The sequence below is a fragment of the Varanus komodoensis genome, unplaced genomic scaffold (assembly GCF_004798865.1).
Source record: "Varanus komodoensis strain SLA01 unplaced genomic scaffold, ASM479886v1 scaffold60, whole genome shotgun sequence".
Classification (NCBI taxonomy): Eukaryota; Metazoa; Chordata; class Lepidosauria; order Squamata; family Varanidae; genus Varanus; species Varanus komodoensis.
The window spans coordinates 2,296,348-2,311,062 of NW_025336223.1; the positions used below are offsets into that span (position 1 = coordinate 2,296,348).

Sequence of the window (14,715 nt, forward strand, 5' to 3'; positions counted from 1 at the left end):
TGATTGATGTCTTTGACTTGTCTCCTTTAATAGTAGTGTCTGCTTATAACTTGGTTCTGATGCTAATTTACTTTTGGGTTTAAGAGTACATATTGTGCCTTTTAGATAGGGTAGGATAGGATAAATGTTGGGCTTGTGCAGTGTGCATATATGATAAGAAAGGTATTTGTGGTAAAACTTTTTATAGCTTGTGTACAACTTCCTTAGATAAGATGCAGCTTAGCGAAGTGTTCTGCAAATTCTATTGTGCATAGAGTCTGTTGCCAATACTGTTTTGGCTTCTCTCATGTATATGGAAACATGTTGTTGAAGCATTCGGTACTCCGGAAAATTTAAATTAGTCTAGTTCTACCAATCTAACATAACTTTTTTGTGTGTGCCTTTTACAGTACTCTTGCTTGCAAAGGTGTGTGTTTTAGGACATTTTCTTGGTATCTGTTATATGAGGCAATATGTATTTGTTTTCTTTCCTCGTAAGATACCGTACTCCACTATACAGGACCAATTCAGATTAATTATGCATTGTTCCCCAAGTGGTAAGAATCCATACACAGTCCTAGTCCTTCCTTCTCCAGGGCGTAGGGTGTTCTGCTCCTTTGTTTTTTCTGTTAGCCTAATGGCCAGATTGTTCCTTCCCCTGAAAGCATCAGGAGGAGAGCCTATAGTGTCTGGGACTGTTTAGTTTAGAAAAAAACAAGTGAGGGGAGGCACCCTTATTGTCTTACTGTTCAGCCATCCCAAGACTTCAGTAAGGGGTGAGCTAAAAACTTTTAAATAAATAAATAAATTAAAATGCTTGGCAGGTTAGGGGGAAGGGAGCCTCAGAGAAAGGGGGCATTTTTCTGGAAGTTGCTGCCAGGATACAGCAATGGCAAGAAAGCCTTTAACAGTGGTGTGATCCTGTCAGACAGAGCAGCCAAAGCCAGTCAGGCAGGACTGGAGGCCAGGAGCTAAGCCCAGTCATGCAGTGGGGCCCTTGATGGGCTTGTACAGAACCACGAAAGTCATAGGGTGGGTTCGGAGGTTGTGACAATCCATCATGGTGATTTGCCATGTTTACTTGAGGGTAATTGAGTGCAAGATACTGTGAAGCACTCATAGGACTAGCTGGGGGGCCTTGGATCCCTGTGGTGTCCTCCTGTATTATTATTATTATTATTATTATTATTATTATTATTATTATTATTATTATAGCATTTCTATGCCGCCCCTTGCCGAAACCTCGGGGCAGCTTACAACATGATAAAATACATTGAAATACAATAGTACATAATAAATTACCATTAAATATAAAAATACAAAAAATACATTGATTTACAAAAATAAAATTAAAATTATCAGTATAAAATAAAAATATAGGAGGAGAAAGAGAAGGAAGAAGTTGCCCTGGCCAGATCATATGTTTTAACAATTGAAATGATGTTTAAATAAAAAGGTCTTTACCTGGCGCCGAAAAACCAGTAATGACGGTGCCAGGCGGACCTCTTTGGGGAGTGAATTCCATAGGTTGGGCACCACCGCAGAGAAAGCCCTCCTCCGGGTACTTACTCTCCTAATTTCTTTCATGGAGGGTTCCTGGAGAAGGGACTCTCCCGCAGATCTCAAAGGGCGGTCGGGCATATACGGACGTAAGCGCTCGTTCAGGTAGCCAGGACCCAAGCCGTTTAGGGCTTTGTAGGTCATAATCAACACCTTGAATTGGGCCCGGGCTTCAATGGGAAGCCAGTGAAGCTGACGGAGGACTGGAGTCATGTGAGCATAACGCCCCATCCCAGTCAGCAACCTGGCAGCTCTATTTCAGTATTCCCACTGAAATGGATTAATGGCGGCTTCTCCTTGTGGTGACTAGGGTTTGTATGGAATGTTAATTTGAATTAGGCCTGCTGATAAAAATAGGTAGGAGAGTAACCCACAAGCAAACCACTTTGATCTACTGAAAGAATGAGCCTGTCATGGTAAAATCCTAATGTGCTTATCTCAAAATTTTGGGAATCTTTAAACTCTGTTGTCTTAATGTTTTGTCTGTTAAAATGTGTGTATCCTACAAAAATGAGAAAAGCACATTTGTTTTGAATTGTTTGTTTATTGCTGTTGATGGAGAAATTTGATATTGAAGAATAACCAATGCATTGGCATGTTCTTCTTTAGGTATGGGGATTAGCTTTGGTTTCTGAGGAGAAACTTCTTGTAACTGGTTCTGCTGACAGTGAACTAAGGGTTTGGAACATCAACTATATCCAGGAAGTAAGAGCTTAATTATTTTATCTTCCTAATTACTGTTTTGTGCTTATCATACTTGTGCTTGTCATTTTAGCTACCTTGAATATGAGAACTAAAGGTGGGGTGGATGTAGATATATATATATATATATAAAATACTCATTTCCCTTTGCTTGAAAGTATAGCTGTGTTCAGTGTGGTTCCAGGAGGGCTACTGCTGAGTGATACAGTCATTTGCCTGCCCTCTGCAAGATTTGTCATTGTGGATGCATATTTGCAGGCATGTGGTCCAGTCCTGGAATCCCTGTGCAATCTAAAGAATGGCCTGAATTATAAAGCAGGCATGTTGCTTCCTGTATTAACCCTGGTGCAACTTGGATGCAAGGAATCATAGACTCAGAGAGTTGGGAGGACCTAGCAAGACCACGGGTCCAGTGTGCTGGTCAATGTGTTAAAGCATCTGTGCAGGGGAAAAGTGTCCATTCAGCACCTTTTGTGCCCAGCCGCCCCGTGCTCAGCATCGGTTGTACCACTCATTTAGTTGCCAAGCAGTTGCCTGTATTTTAGCTTTATGTGACCATTTATCTTGTACAGACGGTTCTATTCTACACGGAGAATGAGGAAATGTTTTTCCTGAAGAAAGCGGGAAGATGGAATGTGAGCCCCCACCTTTATTCTAAGTTTATGGTATTATATTTGGCACTCATAACAGGACCAAGACCCGAGTGAACCGGAACAGAAGAAAAGCAAAGGACCTGCAGAGAGCACGGAAGGATCTCCTGAGGAGGACAGGGGAAACGATCAGGATGAGATCCAGGATGAGGTATTTTCTGATTGCACTCATGATGATAAAGCATGCATGAGTTCATTAACATATTAAACATAGACTAAGACATTCTAATCTAAAACATGAGTTGCCCACTTGATGCATTAGCAGGTCAATGCCCATTTTATCAGGATGCTGTTTCCTCCTTTGTATAATTCATTGTATGCTAAGATTTGTTTTGAGGCTGACTTCTTCAAAACAACCCTATATGTTTCTGGACCCACAATTTTGAGCAGCTTGTGTGTAAATGTCAGGTGGGGGCATTTTGCCTGGCCCTTCTCACAGTCCAGGGAATCTCTTCTCTTTTCACTCTGTCTTGTGTGTGTATCTGTGTCTTCTTTGAGCTTCCTCGCTCTCCTCCCCATGTTGTTCGCACCACTCTGGCAGTCTTCAGCAGCCAACAATATGTTATCTTTCTGTGCCATCCATGCTGCTTTGGCAGCTGCTGTCTCTTTTTCCTCCTGCAGCGTTCTCTGCTCTTCTTTCTTCAGCATCCCAGTTGCTTCCACTTCCTCCGCAGCGGTGGCTACAGATAGCAGGGATTATCCAGTCTCTCAGTGCTTTAGGAAAGATGACAGGAGCTGCAAAGTTGGATGAAGCCGGAGTCAAAGCTGCATTTGGCTTCCTAGCTGCAGTTTGGTTATCCAGGGATGTAGCTCAGAATTGCTGTTCTCTCTCTCTTGTTTTAGCTTTGGTGGCTTTGTTGAAATGCAAATACCTGAGTTGTTTACACTTCTCTGATTCTTTTTAGCGCATCCTGAGATGTCAGAAAGCTGGTTCTGTCATGCGGGAAGGAAGGGACCGAATTGTTAGTCTTGGCACTGACAGGACAGGGAGGATTCTCGCTTGCCATGTAAGTTACTAGTGCTTGGAGCCCCTTGAGATCGGCGGGAGAGGCCCTTCTCTGGGAACCCTCCGTGAAAGAAATTAGGAGGGTGGGTACTCGGAGGAGGGCTTTCTCTGCGGTGGTGCCTAAGTTATGGAATGCGCTCCCCAGAGAGGTCCGCCTGGTGCCGTCGTTATTTTTTTTTCGGTGCCAGGCGAAGACCTTTTTATTTAAGCGGCATTTTAATTGTTAATATTATTGGATTTTATCTGGCCAGGGCGGCTTATTTTATATTGGTATTTTTGTATTTTTAACTTAATGTTTATATTTTTTTAATTTAATGCTGTAATTATTTTTTAACTTATTGTTGTAAGCCACCCTGAGGCTTCGGCGAATGGGGCAGCATAAAAATGTTTTAATAAATAAATATAAATAAGTGGAAGCACTGCTTTGCTTTTGGCATTCTGTTATATAGAGCTGCAACTTAACCCTAATCTATCCTTTTTCAAGGGAACAGATTCTGTCCTGGAGATGTTCTATGTCCTTAGTGAGGAAGAGATTCACAAGAAAATGGAGAAGAAAATGAAGAAAGCAAGGAAAAAGGCCAAGTGAATGCTTATTGGAAATATTTTTTTGGTTTACATACTGCCAGTTAGTACAGGACGTAATCCATTTTAGGGTGCAGACAAACTGTCATAAGCAGAAGACTGTAATTCAATATCAGAATATGTGACTTTTAAATCTGTGGGTTTGCAGCTGGAATAAATTATGCATAACAGCCCAATTTAGTAAGTGCTCATTTTACAAATTGATAGGGGGCTTGCTAAAATGAAATTTCAAAGTATTGCTTCTGAAATATTCTTTAATTCTCTACATGGAAGGCCTCTTATTTAACATATAATATAACTGATCTACCTTAGTCTCCCTTAACATGCTACCTGCCAGATTTTTTGGGCTTTATTTCCTATTAGTCCCAGTAAGCATAGTCAGTGGTCAGTAACTATGGAATGCGCTTCCTAGAGAGGTCCGCCTGGCGCCGTCATTTTATGCTTTTCGGCGCCAGGTCAAGTCCTTTTTATTTGATCAATATTTTAATGTCAATTAATTTTAATTGTATATGATTTATCTAATTTATTTTAAATATGTCAGTTTTATGCTCAGTTCATGGTATAGCTCATTTGTTTTGTTTGGGATTTATAATATTCTGTAAGCCGTCCAGAGACGACAGTGATGGACAGCCTATAAATTTCCTAAAAATAAATAAAGCTGTGAGTTGTGGGCCAAATTATCTGGAGAGCATCGAGTAAAGAAATGCTGGCTTAAAGCTCTCTTAGTGTTTTTTCTAGCTGTGCCACAGAGAACTTAGTTTTCCTTGCTACCTTAACATAGAGCTTTGGGAGTGAGATGGAAGGTCTCAGCATGTTTGTCTTTGTTGGCCTCTTAAGGGCTAGTGGCGGAAGGGGCTATGGCAAAGAACCTTATAGCTGCTAAAACAAAACCAGTTGTTGGAGGAGGGGGAGAAAGCAAAACAGGTGCTCTCTCTTGCTTGTACTCCCTCTAGGTGGAGAGGCAGCTTGGAGCTAAGCAGTGCCTCATAGGAGACTGCGCTTGGCCCAAGGCTTGCCAGTTGACATCTCATAAAAGTGGGTTGCATGTACATAAATAAGCTATACTATATGGGTTGTTTAACAAACAACTCACATTACACCCAACAGATGATCAGATGTGTTGTTGGTTGCTCTCTCCCACCTCCTTTTTTCCTTTCAGACATACAGTTTGGACCATAATTTGTTGAAATTATATTTTCATACAAAATTCACTCTTATGCACATAGACTGCACAATTTTTCATACGTTTCAGCTATCAAAGAAAGCACCCAAGTGGAGAAGATGACTTACAAGGAAACTGACAAGGGACTGCCTGTCTACTAATTTGTGCACAGTTGCAAAGGGCTTTGCAAAGGACTGGGGGAGAAAGAATGGAAAAGAAAAGGAAGGACCCATTAGTCCTGTTCAGAAGCTCTGAAAGGCGGGTGGGGGAGTTGTGGGAATAGACAATATATCTCCCTTGTCAATGTGATCCTCTGGCTTTTAAGTGTTGACCTGGCAGTTCTCAATGTCTTTCAACTTTCGAATTTCCCTCTTCAGCTCTTCCTTTTTTGGAGATATTAATGCTCCCTTCCCTTTTTGCAGTGTCTTCTCAGAGCACTTAGTGCTGTGATTCCTCCAGTCCCCTGACAAGGTTTAAAATTCTGAATAGCAGCTGCATGAGAGAGAGTAAATGGGGTCCTGTATGGGAAGCAGGTGTAAGAACTGTTGTCTCTGGCTCCTTGGTTACTCCATCTCATTCAGGCACCTCTAAAGTTTATGGAAATAGCTGCACGTGTTTGGAGGCTGGGGAGATCAGTATATGCAAACCGAATGGGGAACTCTGCACACCAGCAGTAAATGTGCAAGCATTCCAAACAGTTTTCTAAAAGAACCCGTAGAAGAAGTTGACTGAAGGAAGCACCCTCCAGTCAGATTCAGGGTTTGACGATGATGGTGATTTACAGAAATATCAAGAATTGCAGTAACTTGCACCAGTAAGCACTCCCAAAAGGAGCCATAAAAAGTGCAGTGGATTGCTGAGTGGGAGATACTGTCCTTCTACCGTTAGTGCACTTCTCCCCGTTTTCCTCAGCTTCAGTGCTTTTTCAGGGGGCAAATGTGTTCCCCCACCCCATTCCCTCCCTCATTTTCTCACTTGTCTTTTGTAACTGTGCACAAATTAACCCATCACTTTGTAAGCTTCTTTGTATATTGCCTACATTGCCTCACAGCTTCCTTTGACAGTAGCAGCATCCAACACAATTGACCAGGAAGCATATCAGAGAGCCACAAGTGTATTTTTCTCAGGAACTGAAAAGGTTTTAAAATGTTGGCAGACAAATGATGGGTGCTCCAACCTGTTTGTGTGTTGGTGGAGGCGCAGTCATTAGCAGTGGCAATGATGAAGTCAGAGAAGCGGGGGCTTTTCTGGCATGCTTGCTTGTGGCTCCGAAGCCAATCCTGATGACCCACAGTGGAATTGCTGTCCCAGGTTTGGATGATATACCAACTTGGGGGTACAAACATCTCATAGAACAAGCCATGGGTTGTCAGAATGGCTTGCTTGCAAAAAATAAACAACCCTGTGAAGAGCGTGAGAATCCATCATAGATAGCTCCACAATGGACTGAGTTGTGCAAATCCAGTCAATTTGTTTATGTCAGTCTAAAACAAGATAGATTTAAATATTTAACTGTTTTTCCATCTGTTCTAGGCAAAAGGCAAATGTGGAGGAAGAACCTGAGATCAATGTGGAATGCAGTCTGCAGGAAAAGATTCAGCGTCTCATTAGTATCAAAGCTTCAGCTAAAATCAAGTGAGTTCAGAGTGGCCATAATTTAGGACCTTACTAGTGACTATGTTACAGGGCCTTGCACACTGCCACCCGTCATCTCACTGCTTCAAGCAAATGTGCTTAACGTCTCAGTTGTTATCGTTTCTATACTGCCCAACAGCAAAAGCTTTCTGGGCAGGCAAGTGCAGACAGGAAGTGACTGGGTTTGCATGAGTGACGGCAGTCTCATTCTCTGAATTTTGGCTGCTTCCTGCAAGGTGGCTTAGCTTTGGTTTGTTCTCTGGGTTGCTCGATGCACGATGGGCTGTCAGGCCAAATCCAGGAGACCGCTGTGAGTAGTGAGGATCAGCCAGTGAACCGCTGGGCAGGAGTGGCAGAACCCTCCGCCGCACTCGGCAGTCCTGCTGTTGCTGCCCCTCTGCTGTCACCTGTGCAGCACTTTAGAGTGACCATCATTGGTTTGCCAGTCTTGTAAAAAAAGTTTTTCCATTTTTGTTCACTGCTATTTTTTTCCTGGAGCCTCAAAAAACACAACTGAGGGTCAGGATTTTTTTAAATCCCCAGAAAATTGCTCTTTCTGGAACAACTACAAACTTGGGGAGGGGGCAGGATTGAAAGCTGAGAACTGTCAACACTTTAAAAGCCAGAAGATTACATTGGGAAGGGCATGAGATTTTGACAGTTGGAAGTTGTAGGGCAAGATTTCATATCTCAGACAACCATAGATGTGCATTTGCACACCTGTGAAAGACCACCAGCACCACCCCCACTAAGCATAATCATAATGACAAAAAGAGTTTTCCACTTGTCAGGGGCCGACAAATTCCCAACTCCAATTGCTTTTTTCCCCTAAGCTCCTGAAAATAGGAATTAAAAATGGCAGAAATTGATGGGTAGCAAACAGAAGAAGAAAGGGGAGAAAAGATGGGTTCTGCCACAAAGGAACTCGGATCCTGACTGGAGAACCAAGAGAGAAGGAGGGGAAAACCAGGCCATGGAGAACCTGGTTGCCAGACACATTGTGGTTGTTCAGTGTACAACCTGTTCTGCCTAGTGTTTTCACAGCATGGCTTAAAGTGTTGTGCAGATATGTCCAGTCTGTTGTAAAGGTCTTTAAAGAACTAATGCAAATGTTGCTTGTGTTTGTTCCCCCTTCCCAGCTTTATCTGTAGGACATCCCTTTCTTTGGGACTTTGCGTTTTACCCACCTACCTATTTTATATGCCCATTAATATCTTTCTAATAGTAGTTATTTTTTGAAACAGGTCTTTTGACATGATACTCAGTCCAAGAGGAGAACTGAAAGCTATTGTAATGCTCCAGAACAACATCATTGAATCATACACTTTGAACGCATCAGGGCAGTCACCTCAAGTCGTGCAGATGTCCAAGATAACTATTGGCGGTCACCGCAGTGATGTCAGGACAGTAGCGTTCAGCTCTGACAACATTGCTATTCTCTCTGCTGCTGCTGAGTCAGTTAAGATTTGGAACAGGTATGAAATCCATTCTAAATGAAATTGCATTAGATGTTTTCAAGGAGTCCTAAGTGACTCAACTTTGAACGTATATGCTTATTATTGAGCTTGAGAAGAAAACTTTTTTTCCTACCATTGATCTCAGTATCTTCCTGTAGTTTAGGAATAACTACAGATGAATCCCTGAGCTTGAGCTTCTGCAAGTCATTGATCAAAGTTGACACAAGCCTCCTGCTTACTTAACCTGCTTAATTCTAACTTCGCAACACTGTGAACCTTGCAGTTGGGAAAGTGTTTGGTTCCGTTATATTTTATTTTTATATTATTTTTTCCATTGAAAAAGTGATCCATATGTTTGGCTGTGCAAACATAGTAAAAACCATAGTAAAACAAGTATAAAAATGACACAGAGACTAAACAAGGATAACAAACCATATGTTACAAGCAAACAGCAGGAAGTAAAAGCAACTGACTTTCCTCTTGAAGGCAACGAAAACCTTGGAAGGAAGAAGCCACATGAGGCTCTCCAGCTACGGCATTCCAAAGGCTGGATTTTTCCTCTGCTGCCACAGGTCTAAAACCAGGGGTCATCCAGTGAAACTGAATAATGGGTGGAAATATTGGGAACAAAAGGAAGTACCTTTCACACTCTTTAAACCATAGGATTGTAGTGATGGATGCCAATTTGGAGAACGTTAAAGGGGGATCAGGCAGATAAAGTAATCAGTGGCTTCGAAATCCGTTTCAAAGCTATGAGTTCCTGAAGGGCTCTGCATCATCCAGGGCTTGAGCAATCAATGCCAGCCCACTGAATTGGGGCTGAATACTGTTGAGGACCAGGAAAGACGGTACAATGCTGATATAAAGCCTAAATGTCAGAATTTGGACAAGCCATAATGACGGAATGTACTCATTTCAGAAATGCCCAAAGGCAGACCCTTTTTAGAGTCCTTTGGTTGTAACCAGTTGTTCCAGTCTGTCATGGCAGAGACACAGCTAAGCAGAATTGATTACCCCTCTCTGCCACAGGTCTCCTACCCTAAGTCTGCTTTTTTGGGTTGCAGGACTCTCCAATCGATTTTTGGGTACAGCAGGGAGAAGGAGAATATGTCTTGTTGGGCAAGCAGAAATCCAGTTGTTCAACACTGAGCAGAACCCGTTTCCTTCATGCTTCCTCGAGTTATGGGAGCTTTATTATTTCTTGATGTAACTTCTGTGGCATCCTTATTTTTAAAAAGGCAAAAGTAAAACTTGGCACCTGAAAGGTAGCTTGTTGGGAATCCTTTCTAGCACTTCATAAGTTCTTACAGGGCACCAGCTTGCCTTGCCTTTGTGGCCTGGTTGAGCCTGTTACTGTCCTGTGTGGACCTGCAGTTGCTGTTTTTTCATTTGTCTGATAGAACACTTTCCCAAAGTTCCCCATACCACAGAGTTCAGCGTTTGCTGCTGGGCATTGGAGCAGCTTCCCGTTTGTTCTCAGAAGTTGCTCTATCTGTACTACTGACATTTCTTTGAAACTTCTGTTAATTGCTTCTATTCTTTGACAGAGAGATGGGAGGTAAGAAGAAGATGCCTCTCTCTAGGTCAGAGGGACACTTGGGCCTGCAGAGGCCAAATTGGGCAACAACATGATTTTCGCCATGTTACAAGGGAGGTTACCTTGTTCTGAATGGTATTTTCATGAAGCTGCCTCCCTGTGTATGAGATGGATATTTTTATATGTTGTTTTTATTCTCAGGTCTACATTGCAGTGTATCCGGACTATGACGTGCGAGTATGCCCTTTGTTCAATCTTTGTCCCTGGAGATCGACAAATCATTGTAGGAACCAAGGTAAAACCCCAGCCCTTCTAAAGCACCGGGAGGGGGTGGACACAACTGAACAATCTCCTTAAGCTTCATTAGTCATCTTTGCCTGGAATTGTAATTAACAAACATAGAACTGCTTCATCTCCTTGCTTTGACACAAAGTGTTGTTCTTGGAACAGCTTTTCTCCAAATGGAGTTCTAGAAGAAGATGCCTAGTATCCATCCTGCCTTTTTCCTTTGATGGAATTTGAAGCAATGTATGTGGTGTTTCCAAAGCCTATATGAGCCCCAGACTTGTTTAACTTTAGCCAAGTTGCTGCTTCATACATTTTCAAATCACTCCTTGGATGTCTGTGTCTTTTTCGACTGTATTTGTATGATGCACTCTTGCCCTTATTTGGAAAGTTCCTTGACATAGTGTGATAGTAGCCGTATAGCAGCTTGGTTCTCTTTCAGAACTGGTTAAGTTTGGAGTGGATTCACTATATCCTCCCACTATATCCTAGCATAGCCAAACTAAGGTAAAACAAGCGATGGGTGTTATGCCCGCTTCCTGGACTAAATCCCTCAAGATATTTCTTACTCACCAGCACTTGAAAGTCTTAAGTGTGCTGGCTGTTTTGTAATCCAGTCAAATGCAGCAGGAGAGCCATCCTCACTTACGTTTCTGCCTTTGAATCTCGGGTCCTGCCCATATGCAGCAGAATGAATTGGAAGACAACAGTATTCCTCCCATTTCAAACCATTTTAGTTGTACTTTCTTCACTACTTGTGAGATAGACAGATTCTCAGAAACAGTTATCTTGGCTATTCAGTAAGGGATTTCTGATACAAGTGTTTTGTCTGATTCAGATGTGGTGATTGCTGAAGAAATCAGCTTTAGAATCCTCAGGGAATTCTGCAGCTGAACCCAGGAGGCATTCTCATCAAGGACAGTGTTGCTTACCCTTCTGGCTACCTTCAGATCCTCAACTATTATTTTTTCTTGAAGAATGGCTTCATTTTTCACTACTCCCTAGAACACAGCCTCAGTGACACCTTTTTTTTTTTTGCATTTTTCCTAGCTGCTTCTTCAAGACAACAGCTAAAATTGGAGTAGCTTTTACATGCTTTAACTTAAGTTGCTTGCCTATAGATTTTTTTTTTAAAGAGGGTGTCCAGTTCATGATGTCATTAAGAAGCATGGACATCTTACTGCAGTCGTATGTAGTTACTTATCCATTCTGCTCTCACATTACTTGCATTGACAGTCAGCAAAGCAAACACTTGACCACTCCCAATTTTCTGTACAACTTTATATATAATTTTATATATTTTTACAATGAACGTGTCTCTTCCCTCCTGTAACAGTGTTTCCGGAAAACGAAACAAACCCAAAACTGGTTTATGATTCCATCTCCCTTTACATTTATCCATCCACCTGTAGGTACCGCAAGACAGAGTGGTTTGTAGATTGTCCTGGCAGAGATTCCATTACATTTTCCTATTCCAGTTCCAATGCTGAAAGAACACCTGCTGGGCAAGCAGTAGGATGGGTTAGGCTTAGTAATTTAAAAGCCTTCTGCCACTTATGCATGTTAGTTACTGACCATGGGGCTCCAGAAGAATATACTGCTCTTGCAAGAGCTTGGCCAGTTTTTTCCTCATCTTCAGGGTCATCTTGTCTACAAAACTGCAGAGTGTTTTGGGTACAAATATTTGCAATGTTTCTTCACCTGAAAATGTTGCTGCTGATCTAGGCACAGGCCTGTGCCTTTGCCACTCAACAAAGTAGTTGTCCCAGTTTACAACCTAGGACTTGCTCATTCTCTCTGCATAGGAATTGCAATTATCAGATACACAGTATTATATACACATCTGTTGCATTTTAGAAAACCTTTTGGAGGAATAAATATTATTCTGTTACATTCATATCATGTCCTTTTCCCTTTTGCAAGGGATCCAAGGCAGCTTACATAGACCTCCTCCACTGCATTCTAGCCTCAGAAAAACAAGCCTGTGAAGTAGGCGCGGCTGAGGGTGGGTGACATGCCCATCGTCACCCAGTGAGCTTCATGGCCCAGTGGGGCCTAGAACCCGTATCTCCTGGTTCCCAGTCCAACACTACGCCATGCTGGCTGAACACAGTGTCTGAACATTTTGATCCATCATTCTGAAAGTAAATGTCCCATGATCCAATATTTCCATTTTTCTGATTTTTTCCCCCAGAACAACAAAGCAGCCATTGAAAAAAACAGGAAGACATCTTTCTTCCCCTTAATTTTCCCACTTTTTTTCCCCTGGGCCTTCACATCTTGATCTAGGTGGTACCTGGGTGGGGAAGCTGGTGGTTCATGATTAGAGCACAAACCCATATTGCTTTATGCAGTGCATGTGTTTGGTTATGTTGCTTTGGCTAAAGTAAGCCTTGGGGACATGGGAAAAGTGCACTTGTATGTATGTTGCAGTTTGCCTTGAGGACGGAGAAGAAAGGAGACTTTCGTGTTTAATACAAGCATCTGGGAACTTGTTTGAAGGAGGAATGCTTTCTGCTTCATTCATACGTGACACTGTGACATGTGTCTCAAACAGGACGAGTTGTACTGCAGCTGACTCCCAAGCATAAATTCAAGGGTTTTAGGGACGATCGATATACCCGTGCCTACTCAGGACTTAGACTGCAGGCATGTTGAACTGGTTCGAGGCTCCCAGTGCTCCCTAACATTGGAATTAATAATGATTCAGATTTTTAAACTCCTCTTCTACCCACATGGGTGTGCTGGAAGCTTAGCTATCAATGAAAAATACAGCAAACTGCTTCAGTATTGCTCTTCTATCCTCCATCAGGAAATTAATAACGAGCAGCTTTTGTCACGGCATGGGTTTAGTTTCTGCATTAGTTTTTTTCCTTTTTTGTGAATGCTGAGAAACTGTAAGAGCTGACAGCTGGTGTAGCATTGTGGCTGAAGCAGGTTGGAATCTTGGCTCAGCCATGGACTCCGTGGGCTCTTTCACAATAACCCCTCCCCTTAAAAATAAGTTGTGGATGGGTGGGTCGGTTGTTCATTCAATTAACCTTGCTATTCCTGGCAGACAGTCAGGACTCCAGGGCCTGCTCGGGCTTGTTTCCCCCCTGGTCCTCCTGCCTGTTCTTGGCATGTATTCCACCTGCCTTTCTGGTACAGCCCACTCTGTCAGTGAGTACAAATACCCAGAGGTGATGAACTAGAGAAGTAGATTGACTTCATTTCAAGACCTAATGGAAAGAGAATGTCATTCATGAGATTGGAAGGAGCAACCAGATTTTTCATCACTCTTGTCAAGTGGATCTGTAGCCCTTTGCAATATGCAAACCCAGCGTAATCACAACAAGCCACCCTGGCCAGTCTGGCAACAAGCCATGGGTTCTTAGGGTGGCTTGCGCATGGTTGACAGATCAGGCTGTGGAAACCACACCAGTTTCAAACCCTGAAACAGACAAGGCTGACAACCTAGCATGGTTTGTCACATCATGTTTACATGGTCAATAAAGTAGCACTCCACAAGCCTTTCTTTCCTAACTTGGCCCTATTTGTTATATGGATAACGATACATAATGAGGTATCATTTCACAGGATTACAAAGATGTGGTGCAGGCCAAGTTCTTTGAGATTCCTCAGTTACTCTTCTCCATCCTTCCAGTTGTGTTGGCCTACAATTGCCATCTTACCCAGACAGTATGAAGAAGGTGCCTCTAAACAGCCATACAAATCAGGAATGAGGAATATTTTTGTCTATTGCAGGCTGTGGTCCCTTAGGAATAGCTTTTCGAAGAAGAGTGTTGACTGTAGGCGGAGCCAGTCAGTGTGACAGGAGGAGCCACAACTTTCTTCTCTTTCTACCATCTTCTTCTCACGCCCCCTTTTATATTTTCCTTGTAGCCAGCTGCTGTGGGAGGAGCATCTCTCGCCAGAGGTCTGAACTGCTTGTTCATAGATTAATTCCAAAATTAAGCTAAAGAGTGCAGGTGTCTTACACTTGATATAAATGCTGATGTTGGAATTGGATCAGCATTTGGGATGCAACACCCAAGTTCTTTTACTTCTTTTAGGTGGGCCTATAACCATCCCACTTCTTTTTAGGTGGTTGTAACTAAATCTGGCAGAACCATCCCATTCTCTTTCCTCTGAATCGTCACACTTTATCATTTATTTTA

At 42.4% G+C, this 14,715-nt stretch overlaps 1 protein-coding gene across 1 annotated transcript in view; it reads left to right on the forward strand.

Moving 5' to 3' along the window:
* The window catches only part of WDR3 (WD repeat domain 3), a 41,379-nt gene that overhangs the window by 7,647 nt on the left and 19,017 nt on the right, over nt 1–14,715 (forward strand). The window contains exons 6-12 of the mRNA XM_044449709.1: nt 2,149–2,244; nt 2,932–3,042; nt 3,797–3,898; nt 4,382–4,479; nt 7,175–7,276; nt 8,521–8,751; nt 10,472–10,565. Of these exons, the coding sequence (XP_044305644.1) occupies nt 2,149–2,244; nt 2,932–3,042; nt 3,797–3,898; nt 4,382–4,479; nt 7,175–7,276; nt 8,521–8,751; nt 10,472–10,565 (834 nt within the window). The remainder of the gene's footprint in view (nt 1–2,148; nt 2,245–2,931; nt 3,043–3,796; nt 3,899–4,381; nt 4,480–7,174; nt 7,277–8,520; nt 8,752–10,471; nt 10,566–14,715) is intronic.